General features: G+C 37.6%; 1 protein-coding gene across 1 annotated transcript; it reads left to right on the forward strand. All coding sequences in view use genetic code 11, as the record gives it.

Moving 5' to 3' along the window:
• Positions 1-2,380: 2,380 nt before the first annotated feature.
• Positions 2,381-3,369, forward strand: EGR_00937 (hypothetical protein; the record flags this gene model as incomplete). Its single annotated transcript, XM_024490186.1, has 2 exons — positions 2,381-3,274; positions 3,325-3,369. 2 exons carry the CDS (start codon positions 2,381-2,383, stop codon positions 3,367-3,369), a joined length of 939 nt encoding a protein of 312 aa, XP_024355589.1.
• Between the last annotated feature and the right edge of the window lie 10,143 nt (positions 3,370-13,512).

Raw genomic sequence — 13,512 nt, forward strand, 5'->3', positions numbered from 1 at the left:
ATTAGTATCACGCTAATTTTGTTCCAAAGCTTGCAATTGATAAAATGACTGTTCTATTTACGGTGAAATCGGCTGAAATAATTTTAGCACAAGCAAATAAATGCGAATAGTGCTTTATGGGATCTCACTTAATGTTTGTTTATTCTCAGAAGTATACTATGCACTGAAAAATATTAGTGCGTCTAAAATTAGTCCAACGTCACATAGCTTAATGGTCTAATTACGTAGCATCATACATCCAGAACCCAACTTTCCTTCACTACTGCTAACATGACCCGAATATGCTGATTTTAAGCAGACACACTTAAAGATTTTAAAGATTTCCTAAACCTACACCTGCATCTAGAAAGTGTTCATTCGAGAAACCCAATAAATAGCCTAACATGCTATCCTAGTTCAAAGATCAGACATTTTGTGCATGATGCTTTTAGGTTAATATAAGTTCACACCGATACTTAGCACTCTTGGTCTTCTCTCGATCCACAATGAGTTAAGATATATTCAGGTTATGGTGTGAAGAAGGTCTGGGAAGCCACAAGCATGCTCGGGAGACTGTCAGCTAGGACTAGTATAGCCTTCGGAGATTGGAGAAAGTGTGTGGTTAGACACGCAGATGAACAAAATACCAAGCTGCTACAATACATAGTCACTTGTGACAATGCATTGGGACGATATGCTGTGGAGTTCATACTTGATCTCCACGATAGATGCTATCTTGTTAGTGGATTAAGCTGAAGTAGCATCCAGTAACTTCATTTCACCTTACGAAGATTTACTTCGCCCATATGCGTATCATGAAGAGTGCCAATGACTTTACAATCCTTCCCATTTCACCATTTATTTGGGAATTTTAATCTAAAGCACATCTGCCCATAAAAGGCTTGCACAATTTTAAGACTCATAAAAGGAAAATCGTGGAGGGATTTAACCCACTTCAAGTATTTTGTCGAACAGATAGGTAGGCTGCGTGAAATAAAAACCAGCAAATCAGTGAATGAAGTGAATACTATGGGTATGGTTCTCGATCCTAGTGGAGTCGGAGACTTTTACTAAGTTGAAATGTGGTTCTCAAGTCATCCCAGAAGAGGTAATAAATATACCAAATGCCTGGGGGACTACTTCTTAGGTGATATAAGCGTTATTCATGTAGAGGTCGAATAGGTCGTGTGATCATACAACATAACCAAATATCATGCAGATAATCTGTGTTCCTATTCTTATGGATAGTGAATCGAAAAAATACCAACGGAGCGGAATGCGATGGCAGGCTCCCCTTAGAATAGCAAAACACTGTTAAGTGTAGCGTCCCGGGATTTCCATGAGGACGAAAGAAGACATAATACTCTAGCAGAATAAGTATATTCGACGTAGAAAAGGTATCAGGGCTACTGGCATGGCCCAAAGGCCAGCCCACCCGGAGTGGTACAATGACCAAGTCAAAAAAGTGGCTCCCCACCAAAACCGAAAGATAAACAACCATCGTATTACACAACTATGAAAGTATTTTGTAAGCAAAATTGGTAAAACTGCAAATGCTTGTATGTTAATAGGTAAAAATTTGCCAATTTTCTGTAAAACAACAAAATTATAGTGCAAAAACCAACAAATTTGTAGTTGTCAAACATCAGAAATAGGTTCCAATGTAACAAGTGAGAAAATTTGATGTTGAAACGGATATTCACACATCAGTAGCTTTAACAAAAGTCTAACAATTATCGCTTTGATTGCTGCATGCATCTCTTGACTAATAATTTTACTTGAATTCCTGGTAATTTAATGTATATTTGGTTCAGTGCTAGGAATTTTGGACCAAAAGTTGGGTGTTTAGCGATCAGATAATGTAATCATGATCCTCCGTTAAGTTAAATCGGTAATTAGGGTTTCATGTGTGAAAAAGAGTAGCTGCACCTTACCAGGCTGCATGCAATATTGATGATAAAACACTCCAACTTTACTTCAGACTGCTTCTTAAATGAAATATTAGATAGATTCTTTCGAAATATATATTAGAAGCAACAGTGGATACCGAAATTATTTAACCTAATTTATCAAGACAGCCTTAATGATGGGTAAAAGTGAACACTGCTTTAAGACTGAAATGGAATTTACCGTTTTTAGGGAATGAGCCAGAAATAATCTTTTGAGTTCCATACTTTTTAAAATAGATGCTACCTGAAGAGTCGTTAAGATTTCCGTAGCGGATAGGATTGGCCGGTTTGTCAGCCTATCACGAGGTAGTTGCACGCACCTTCCGTAAACACCGTACTACAACCCCTTCTCGCTGTTGTCCCCTCCCGAAGATTTCTTCGTCTTCGGAGCATGTCGTCCTCCCTCAACACCATCACCACGGCCGTCATCGCCATAAGTCGAGCCTGGATTCATGTCATTTCCCAGTGAGTACTCCGTCAAGTCCACGCGGGGTATCTCACGCAGAAGTGCGGGTTCTGCGGGTACCCGTTTCGTGGACTTCATTCGCTCCCTCTTCCAATCTGTTTTTGCAAAACCAGAGATGGTCTACGAGTTTTCTATCCCCACGACAGTAGCCCCATGTCTCCCCATTTCCTCCTCACTGAAGCGCCATCAAACTACTCCTCCAGTTCGCTCCTTCTCCCAGTATGAATACCTCTCGGATGCAAGAAAAAATACCTTCGAGTACGGGAACAACGTGACCCCGTCCAGCACTCAATTCGTGCTATCCAGGTCGCCACATCCACCGCCACCGCACCCAAGCATCCGCACAATCGATCAATTCTACACTCCGCAAATTAAACGGTCGAATGTGAAGCGGATTAGCACCGAGGCTGCTAGGCTGCATGATATACGAATCGTTGATTTGGGTGAGGGACTGATGCGCGCGCATTTGCATGACAAACAGGGAGAGGAGTGTGCGATAAGGGCTGAACCCAGAACAATCTACTCAGAGAGTGTGGAGATCGACGTGCGTAGTACTGCGACCCAACAATTTTCACCGTTACCCAGGAAGTTAGACAAACGGGTAATTTCGGTGGCGAATATCGCTGTGGATGGTTCGCGTGCCACTGCCTTTGATATTCAACCACAGCTCTCCAATGTCACAAAGAAGAAAATTTCATTAAAGTACAAAAGTTATGATCGGTTAGAGCAGCCGAATCAGGTATCCGAAGGAAATAAATTTAAGCAACAGATGGCAATAAAGGAAAAGATATTGGCTGAGTGGGAACGCAGTCGGTATCATGATGAGCAAGGGCCGGACAGCAGTTTTTCTTCGCTCGTATCAAGGGAGGAACCGATGATGGTAAGTTATTCGACCGTGCCACTTTGTTACGTCCATATTATTTGGCTCAGTCACGGTTGCAATCGAACACTAAGTCCTCGTACGGGGCAAAATAAAAAAGATGTATATGAAAAGTAAACGTGGCTTCCAATCTGCTATCTGTCATTGCATTGAACAGTTGCGCCAAGTGTTTGGACCTACAATAGCGTTTGTCTGCTTGTGTCCCCTTAAATGAAAAGTGCATAGTTATAAGAATTTTGAAATTTGTGTCCTTTGCATTATATAAACCTTTTTACGAAACTACATCTCCAAATGCTTTTCAATGAAATATTGAAATAGGGTATTTGATTGCAACTATAAGACAAAAGTAACCAAACGTAGTGTACACAAAGGTGGTATTAGTGAAAAAGTTCAAATTTTCCCTTAAGCAGATCTTCGTGGAACGCACAAAATGTCCTTGCTGGCAGAAAACGCAATCTGTTTCACTTAATTTAGGCCAGCCAACTCTAAATAAACACTGCTTATTATTCAGTGAGCAATCATCCTTGCGACCCACGTTGGTTAAATTTAGTCCCTGATGCAAGATTTATGCTATTAGTTAATTTCTGTATTTATTAATTGGTAGCGGAAGAAATCTTCAACCAAATTAAATTCTGCTTTGCAAAATTATCTACTTAAGTGCTATATGATCTGCTTCTCGGTCACAATGCCACATAAGTAAAATAATTTGTAGGTCAAGCTCAAAATAACAGCCTTCTTAATGAAGTGGGGAGGATACATAGAAATGCAATAAAACATGGCGGGGTATTCGAGCGCATTGAATAGGTTGATTATGTACTGTGCCAGCGGTGATGAATCTATGACCGACTCACTGCTTTCACCTTTGAGCAATTAAACATTTGATGGATAAAGTGCTTTCTGGAGCGGATACATTAATTGAAGCGGCAATTATTCTCTAAGTGATCAAATTCACCGTCGCGTGGACTTTCTGTTAATACTAAACCACGATTGCCATTGGTAAACAGCTTCAATTATAACCATTTATGTAGTTAATCAACGATCTTGGCTATTCATGCCATGGTTACCGGATTAGGGGCCCCCAGCTTGCCAAAGATGTAGTGCGCCTTGTCTACCACATCATCACGTGATTTGGCAGGCTAAGAAATGGCTTCTGACTCCCTTAATGCGGGTGGGAGGCGTCTTCTCATCGTGGTCTATTTTATCCACCATGACATTTCATTTTATCCCAGCCCAGTCCGGTCATACGGTATCCATACAGCGGTCAGCATGGGCAAAAAAGAGTGATGGTCAAGGATGGCCAGAAATGAAGCCAGCTTTTTGGCCAGCACCGACATGCGGCAAAAAGCCATTTCAATTGCAAACAGCACCCACTAAGGTTTTTCATATTTTGTTGCGATAATAATACAGAAATATGCAATCCCCTAAATATTTTTCTAGAGCTTTGTAATGAATTTGGGGAATAATTAGAAGTTATTTACAATAGATCATTTTTCGTTTTAGTAAAGAGGTCATAGATGTGCCTTAAGATTCTGGACGATAAAAAGTAATGTGCCAGCTCAGCTAGTGACTGTTATCACAACTCAATGTTCATTACAAAAAGAAACGTATGAAAGCCAGTTGTGCATTCGGCTTTTACTAAATAGATGACAGGTTAAGCGAAGCCTTGGGAATTGCACCATATATGCTACTATTGTTTCACTCTCAAATATCATATTTCATCCAACATTTATGGAGGGAATGTAAAAACTCCCATTGTACACTGGGACACTGGGTAAACGAAAAAAGATATGAACTTTGATACATTTGCAGAAAAGAATTATTAAATTCATGTGACAAAAGTAACTTATTTACGTACTTACAACTTTGGACGGATTGCAGCAACACCTATAATACTGAGGTAAACCCATTCCATGTCAATTTTCCTACTAAAACAAGAAAAGTCCTGAAATATGAGTTCTACTATTCGATTTGGAGTTTATTTGCAATAAAATCAAAAATGCTGAACTTTTAAGTGTTGATTGCTATAGTAGTGACTAAAAGCAAACGCTAATCAACCGCAACAACATTTTCAGGCATTATGAAAGATTGTGTTCATTTAGATATTCTTTAAAAATGAACGTAAAATATGTCACGTAGACTTGAAGTATTTATATCTATTTTTCCACATCGGAAATCGTGCTTTCTCAAATGTTGGAATCGTACTTCTACTGTTCCTTTACCAAAGGTAACTTCATTAGCCCTTAAAGTCGCAGAAACTTAGCAGAGTGTGCGATCGGTTGGAGATATACTCGGTGTCATTTTCAAAGAACCGACAACTTAATCGGTGGCACACGCTTCCTGGGCATACTCCTCCCAGCTTCCTACAGCACTTTTAATTTTACAGGCCACATTGACCTCATTTGAAGGTACGGCACTTTTACCGTGAAAGGTCGAACACAAATAATGTGCGCTTACCTTGACAGTCACATCTTACTGCTTCATGCACTCTGGCTACCAATTTTAGTTTCTGAGTTATCTATGATTGGTGTTTCCGCGAAATATCAACATGTCTCATGAGACCCGTCGCGTTAACAATGGCAAAAAGAGTACAAATTGTTTACTACAAATGGCTAAAATCATGAGTAAAAACAAGAAATGTAGCACCCATTTTTAATTGAAAGAAAGTAGAATTGGCGATGTGATGTTGTCCTATGTGACAATAAAGTTTGTACCGATTAGGAGAACTTATCCGAAATGAAACAAAGAACAAATCTTCAAATAACAACAATTGCCCCTTCTTCCCTACCTTTTGCCATCTCAAAGGTGATACTCAAATATTTCATTGGCCTGCTTTAAAAGCATTCCATATATGGGGCAAACCTCAGAGCCCTTAGCATACATGCGGGCCCTAAGGTTTGCTTTATGCAGCCAACTAGATATTTGTATATTTTTATCGATGCAACAAAAAGACAATTTGACGGCCACCAACTGTTGCAAAAGAATATTTACACTCTTGTCATATCATGATTTTGAAGTCCAGAGTGCTGATTTTAGCTACAGTAGAATCCAAGGGCTGTGCATGCCAAGTGCTTGGCTAAAGCAGAACGAAGTACAGAACTCTGAAAATGCATACACAGTCTGTCATCCGATATGAGAAATTGATTTGTATATTGACCGAAACCTCCTTATATTTGGTAACAAAAGAACCTAGTTATCCTCATGTGGATCAAGACAGGAGCTGCTGTTAGTATTTTTTCGAACCTGATGGCGTAAAAATGGCATATATTCGAATAATATGCTCTGCAAAGGCACCTCTGAATTTAAGCATACATGCTTTACTTTTTGTTGGTTGTCAATTTGCACATTTACCTGATTGCATTTAAGTGTACGGGAGTTATAAGATGCCTTATGGTCTTGTGAATGCCACATGGTAGTTTTCGCACATTTTCATGTTAGTGTGTTAATTTTCTGCGACTACTAAATTTGCGAAATGAACAAATAAAAAGAAAAGCAATGAATTATCTCATTCTCTATCTACACTAATCCACCGTAATATAGTAATTTCTCAAGGAAAAATTAATTTTATCAATTTTCACAAACAGATTTTGAAGTTTAAAATGTCATCTTAGTAATGGAAAAGAACGTTTGCACACTTATATGCTTCACCTTCATCCACCTGATATCTTAACCTCGTTGTGGATCACTGGATAACTCGGAGATGGATTTGAGGTCTTGACTGGCTGGCCCACAAATATCGGGTCGGATGCTAATTAGTTGCCTTTTCCTTAACCAATGCTACCGAACAGCAATTAGAGTGTTATCTTAAACAGATATTGCAAATTTAAGATAAAACGAACGCATTTCTACTAGCTTGAAAACAAAAGCAAAATGTTTCAATAAGCTACGATCTGTGAATCAACTCGTTAAAATTCATTTCTCTGTCAAAGTTCACTTGTTTAATGTGTATGTAATTTAGGAAATTAGACATTTAGCTCCTCTCATAGAGACAACCTAGAGTTTGTTTGACACTTTTTGGATTATACTTAAAATCCAACGTGGGTAAGTTTGTCTTTATATGTTTAAATGGAATAAAATTCAGTCTAGTTACTCCAAGCGTGAGGTGGGTTCGATTACCAAGTCGTAAGGACCATTGATAATAAGCCGTTATGTATCTAAAGCGAAAAAAGGTAAAGACAGGTGTCGACAAAGTTGTGTCTATTTGAGATAACACAAAGATTATCCACGACAAAATCGATCATTTGTGCTTTTCTGAAAATTATGAAAAAACTAATGCGGGGGATTCTGTTAAAGGGGAAAAAGAACCACAAAATCTATGTATTGTGTTCTACTAAATTTTCCCCTGTATTTCAGCAAAAGGTACAAAACGAAGAAATGACATTTCTGTGTTTGATCAGTTAGCTCTATCAGAGAGTGCCTAAAAATTTTTGGTCGTCATAAGTTACGACTAAACATTCAGCGACGTAATCGGTATACCACAACCAGAGCGAAGTGCAATTTAATGTATTATAACTTTTGATATTGTTGTACCTTTGCAGTAAATTTCATTTTCCCTTAGTGTTATTTTAGGGCATTTTGACCCAAATGCACCTTCAAATCGTCTTCACTACAACAGACGAAAATAAAACAGTACGATATGGGTGGATCGCACACACTAGTAGAGAGAATTTGTAGTGTGTTTGCTAGCTCGAGTGTGCTGGGTCATCGCGCTTTCAGCAGTGCAGCAGTTTATATTTGCTCCTTTTCTCCCCGTCCTTAAAGACAGCAATTGTGATGGAGGCGGCGACAGCAGGATGAAAGCATTTTGCGCATCAAGGAAAGCATCATAAACGGGGTTTAAATGCCGTATTTGCTGACTTCGTCCATAGCTTGGTGAACAGTTCGGTATCCGCACTAAAGTATCCAGAAAATGTTTCTTGTAATCAGCTTCATTTCACTTTTTAAATATTTGGCGAGGGCATTGAGCCCGAAATTAGGGCTTGACAAGTTTATTCAATACAATAGACGAAAATTTACCAGTCCCTCCATAGGGAGGAGTTCCGTTTACGACCAGGTCTAAAATAGGAATAAATTCAACGATTGAAAGAAAGCATTTGCTTGACAGATCCAAGAGAAATATCACAGTTCGTATTGAGCCCACCTTTTCCTGTCGTTGAGTGGCCCTAAAAATTCTTTAAAAACATGGCAATCATTTGCAGTAATAATAATGCACGGCTCCATTGGCTTACATCAAATCATTTATTTGATAATGCATCTTCTTTGAATTACAATTAAGAGACTACCTCCATTGTTAATAGGAGGGCTCTCAAACCAAAATACTGTATAGCTGTGCTGCTGAAAGTATCAATCATCAGGATATTTTGTTTCACATAATTTATGCTCTGTCTTAAGATTGACTTTGCTTTACGCTTAAAACCTTATAAGTAAAGATGCAGAGAGGTGAAAACACATGTAACTCATTAATGACACCTTTTACACAGGTAAGAACCCCATTGACTGTGAGGAGTGATGCGATTTGGATACCATCGATACCAGGGAAATCAATCAGTCATCAATCTTCAAAAGGAAACTCTAATTTACGAAATTAATCATCATTGTCTGTAAACCCTTTATACCCGCACATCTGTAAAATGTCACAGGCAACCAAAGGCTTCTATTATCCAATGCCATGGATTTATACCAGTTACTACTATCGAAGTCATATTTTTCGACTTGTAAAATCTGTTCACAGTTTGGGAGCTTTTTTGTTTGCATTTGGACTTATTCTTTTTAGCTAGCTCCTTCATGTGCTTAATGGTGCATTCTACAAAATGGTATATCTGACGTGTTTGTGGAGGGAATACTTTTTGTCATTCGTCAGTTGTCAGAATGCACGAAGGGTGTTTCATTGACGTACTCACCAAAATCCAATTTACCAATTATTTTTGAATGACTTGAGGACGGGTACATCGTTTGATAACTTCATGCTAAACACCATTAATATTGCCAACGATCGCTTTTCCATGCACTGAAGATTTACGAGCTCTAATTCTTTGATTTCAAATATCCATTTGTATGGATAAATGAATGCTTCAATTCGGTAATGTGAATCACTCAAATATCAGATATGTAGTGACTCACTTGCAAGCATAAGTGGGAAAAAATGACTGAATAATAATTTATCTCAAGTTACAAGCTATTATTAAATGTCAAAAGTAGTTGCACAAATCTAAAGAGCCAAAATGGCAGCAGTTATTGGAGATATTTTCAAAAATCACTTAAGTAGCAAAAAATGCGGTATGTCAGATTTTGAATGCCACAATCAAGCCCACAGTCACGAACAGGCAATGAAACAAATTAACAAATAACTAAAGTGGTGACAAATTTATTTCAGCAAATATCTGTATTCGACAATTTCACATTCACTGCATGCCTCCCCTTCAATTTGTTGCATTTCAAATGCCGTTTCTCTTCATCATTACTTCTGTTAGGTCATTATACTTATATTTATGCAGTAGAAATGATTTGTCTACAAATGCTCGACATACAATAGACGTCGACATGAAAACCTATTTCGACCTTGTAATAAAAAATTGCAATAATTTGATAACACTTTTCAAGGAAAAGCGTTAATGTGATCAATAAATTTCTATTGAATGCCCCCAAATGAGAAGGCTTATCAGGAAAAATTAGGACCGAAGCTGTGGTCTTGAGCATTCTTTGTTATCTTGGGACGAATACGTTATTTACTGAGATAAAATGACGGTTACTATTTCTGTGTGAATTGCTAGTTAGAAATAAGTGTCATTTTACCCACATTTAGGCTTCCCAAAACAACTCCGACTATTTGTTTGCATAATTTTTGAGGTGTGGGGAGTTATATAAAAATTTCAAACTCATCTGTTTCTCCCGAAGATATACTTACCCTAGACGAGGTAATAAAAATAACTTACGTTAATTAAAAATGGAAATTCCTTTCCTGACTTGAAAATAAGAGAAACTGCTTGTCATCCAAATACGTGGTAGGAAAAGAAATGGAAAAGAGATGCTAGGGCAAGTTCCACCATTCCTGGTAATGGACTCGGTAAAATTCCTTTTTAATATGCATTCCTTGCAATGGAGGAGTTTTCAATATTCAGTGTGTACAGTCTGAAGATATACCGCTAGTGATGCAAATTTGGCAGAGCCGAAGTATTTTGAGCATTGGATGAACTAGCAAAATAAATACATGCACTAACATGCTTCGTAAGTCATGTAAGCACAATCACCCTACATCACGCGCACATGCGCTTTCTCAAACTTGATTTCACCCATGATTTGCTTTATGAGCTTGTCAAATTCTGAAAAATCGCATGCTTATTAGTGAACAGAAATTTCATACATATTTCAAACTCTTCGCATTGTGAACTCCTCTGTCATGATGCGCCAATATAACTAAATTTCAAGAATGCTGTTAGGTCGTTTAATGATTTGGAGCCAAATCTGCAAGTATGAAAGCACACACATGGTATAAAAAGTGAAAACCCATTAACTTACCGTTCCTACTTTTTGGCTGACGCAGGTGATGCTTTGCATGTGCTCTGGTGTAAAATTATCTCATTTTGTTTTCTGGTCATGGGTTATTGCGATGCCGTCGATTAGCTAAAACATTAATGAGTGACACTTTAAGAGTTTTCCAAAAAGCCTTATGCCCTATTTTGCTCGAAGCCAATGCAAAATATTCCCCTCAAACTGAAAATTGTTCACTTTATTACCCCCTAGGTCGATGATGATCTGAAGGAAATACCATCACCAAATCTTCGGCAGTATTACGCTTCGGCTGATGGTAAATTCTAGCGTAGTCATTTCGCTTTTTCTCCTGTTTACTTAAAATTGAGTGCTCTGGAAAATAATGCAACGCTTGGTGTTTTAAATAATTTGTATTCATATTTTTAAATACAAAACTCTATCCAACCGTACACTATTCACAAATATGTATTAAACTGCTTTGTGAGTAACTTTTCAGACTAAATCTGAAGCGAGATACTTACGTATTACTAAGAGAAATATAAATATTCAAGCACTTCGTAAAATCTTCCAAAGGAAACCCAGTTTTTTTTAACCAAAAGTATAGCCATTATCATTATCCTTATCTATATAACATGTAAACTTTCCAATACTAAACACAATCAGATCTGATTGTGCTTTCTTCGGATTGGCAAATAAATAAGGATAAGTATAAAGGATTTAAGAGAAGGATAGCATGAGAATTACAACAGTTAGACTCAAAATTTTAGAGGTGAAATTAAATAATGCGCTGACTGCCCAGCGAGATGCATAGTTTGAAAGACCTTAGTTGCTGTTATATTTATAAATCTTACTAATCCCCCACTAAAAATCTTCAAGCAGCTTTTATCACTCTGACAATTTCATTTGCGGTAGGCTGAAGGGAAGAGCCTAAAACCATGTTGCACCACCGAAAAGTAAGCTCCAAAAAGAGGTAACCAAACTGGTTTTTTCGAACGACATAAGGAGAAATCATTCTTTTCTATAGGTATTTATATTGCCTAATTTCATAATTATTGATGAATCTTTTTCCTGTTTCAACTGTTTAGCGTTACTAATTGTGACAACGGGGAAAATTTGTGCTTTTAAACAACAAAGACCGGATTGTTGTGCTGTTAATCGGTGTACTAATTTCATTTCAAACCTAGCTCACTGTTGACTTTGCAAAATCTAAAGTGGGGTTAATAAAATGATCCAATGAATGAAGCAATAATAAATGCAGAAGTTCTAAAATTAGTTTTAACATCCCGTGTGAAATACCAATAAAAATATAAGGGCAGGAACAGATAGTCAGGTTCAACAATAGCAGGAAAGCAAACTGTTATTTACAAACTACCGTTTCAGAGTTAAAGTTAATGGTTACTACTAAAAATCGTGGGACCGCCAGTAGAACCCCCAGATAAAGGATCAAAACATCCACCGCGTAATTATAACAGTATAAACAATGCCATATGGGCGCGCAACGAGAATTAACCATTATTAGATTGTATAAAGATTTATTGTTTACACGGTTTCAAGTTTCCTTAACTCCCTAAAATGAGACACATCTTTAATGTTTGCGTTGACTAAAACCTATACAATGGCAACAAACAGCGGGTAAGCACAACGAAAAATGCACAAAATAGAAGCACCAGAAATTTTGCAGAGTAATGCATCACATCAGGAAACCGTTAAATAATCAACTACATTTATGAACCAGGTGGCCGCTAGAATGGTAATTAGGAGGTAAAATGTGGAATTAGAGGCGTGCAAAATATGCAATGACCATCGTTGCATACCCTAAAGGAACCCATACTTTCAACTTCCAGGTTGTAACGAGTTGAAGAAATCGGAGTGGAAAGTCCACAGAGATGTTCATTGCATAGAGAGGGATGGTGGGCACATCTACGAAGGTGAATTTCAAGAGGAGTTGGAATCGCGAAATAACAATCGGCAAAACCACAAAAGTCAATCTTTCGATTTCCTCAATCAATGTGGCAGTGTTATGGTACGAAGAGGGCATTCGTTTTCAACTAAAAAGGATAGCGATGCGCATGATAAAGTAGCAGAAAATAAAAAAGAGTAAATCTTTTACCCTTTATATGTGTTCAATTCTCAAGTAAACAAATTTTCGATAGATCCCTGTAACAAAGTTGCGTTATTATTCATAAGCTATAAATAGGTTTACCATGCTTTTTCTACTTCATGATTCCCAAGCAATAACTTATGTTCGTTTAGTATTACCACTAAAATCTTAAACCACGTTTTATATTTCCTTTATGGTAGTTGTAAGTACGTGCACATCTCATCCTTGGCACCACATCTGGCTGATACAAATCCAAAATGCAATCTAGAAATCTGCAATTATTCGTCTAATTCACAATATTGGAAAACTGGTAATAAGCGACTATGCAATGCCATTGTAAGTCAATCCCTTTTTATTGCCAAGTTTTTAAACAAACTTGTCTGGCAAAAAACTTCTAAATTAAAGCGTGCAAATTAGTTTCAAATTTAATCACAAGGTCTTAAACCGTTAAGATCACTGAAATGCTAGGATCGGATTCATGAGAGCGAAATATGCTATCAAATGCTATTCTTACTCTCATTTACTTGATCATGGCAATGGAAGGGAATGAAATGAGTTTGATTAGTGTCAGTAGGTTTGATTCCACTAGTTCATGTCATTTACACATACGATTAACATCTGACATGATTTTATTAATTGCAATGAAGTAGAT

Source organism: Echinococcus granulosus, assembly GCF_000524195.1.
Source record: "Echinococcus granulosus chromosome Unknown EG_S00003, whole genome shotgun sequence".
Classification (NCBI taxonomy): domain Eukaryota; kingdom Metazoa; phylum Platyhelminthes; class Cestoda; order Cyclophyllidea; family Taeniidae; genus Echinococcus; species Echinococcus granulosus.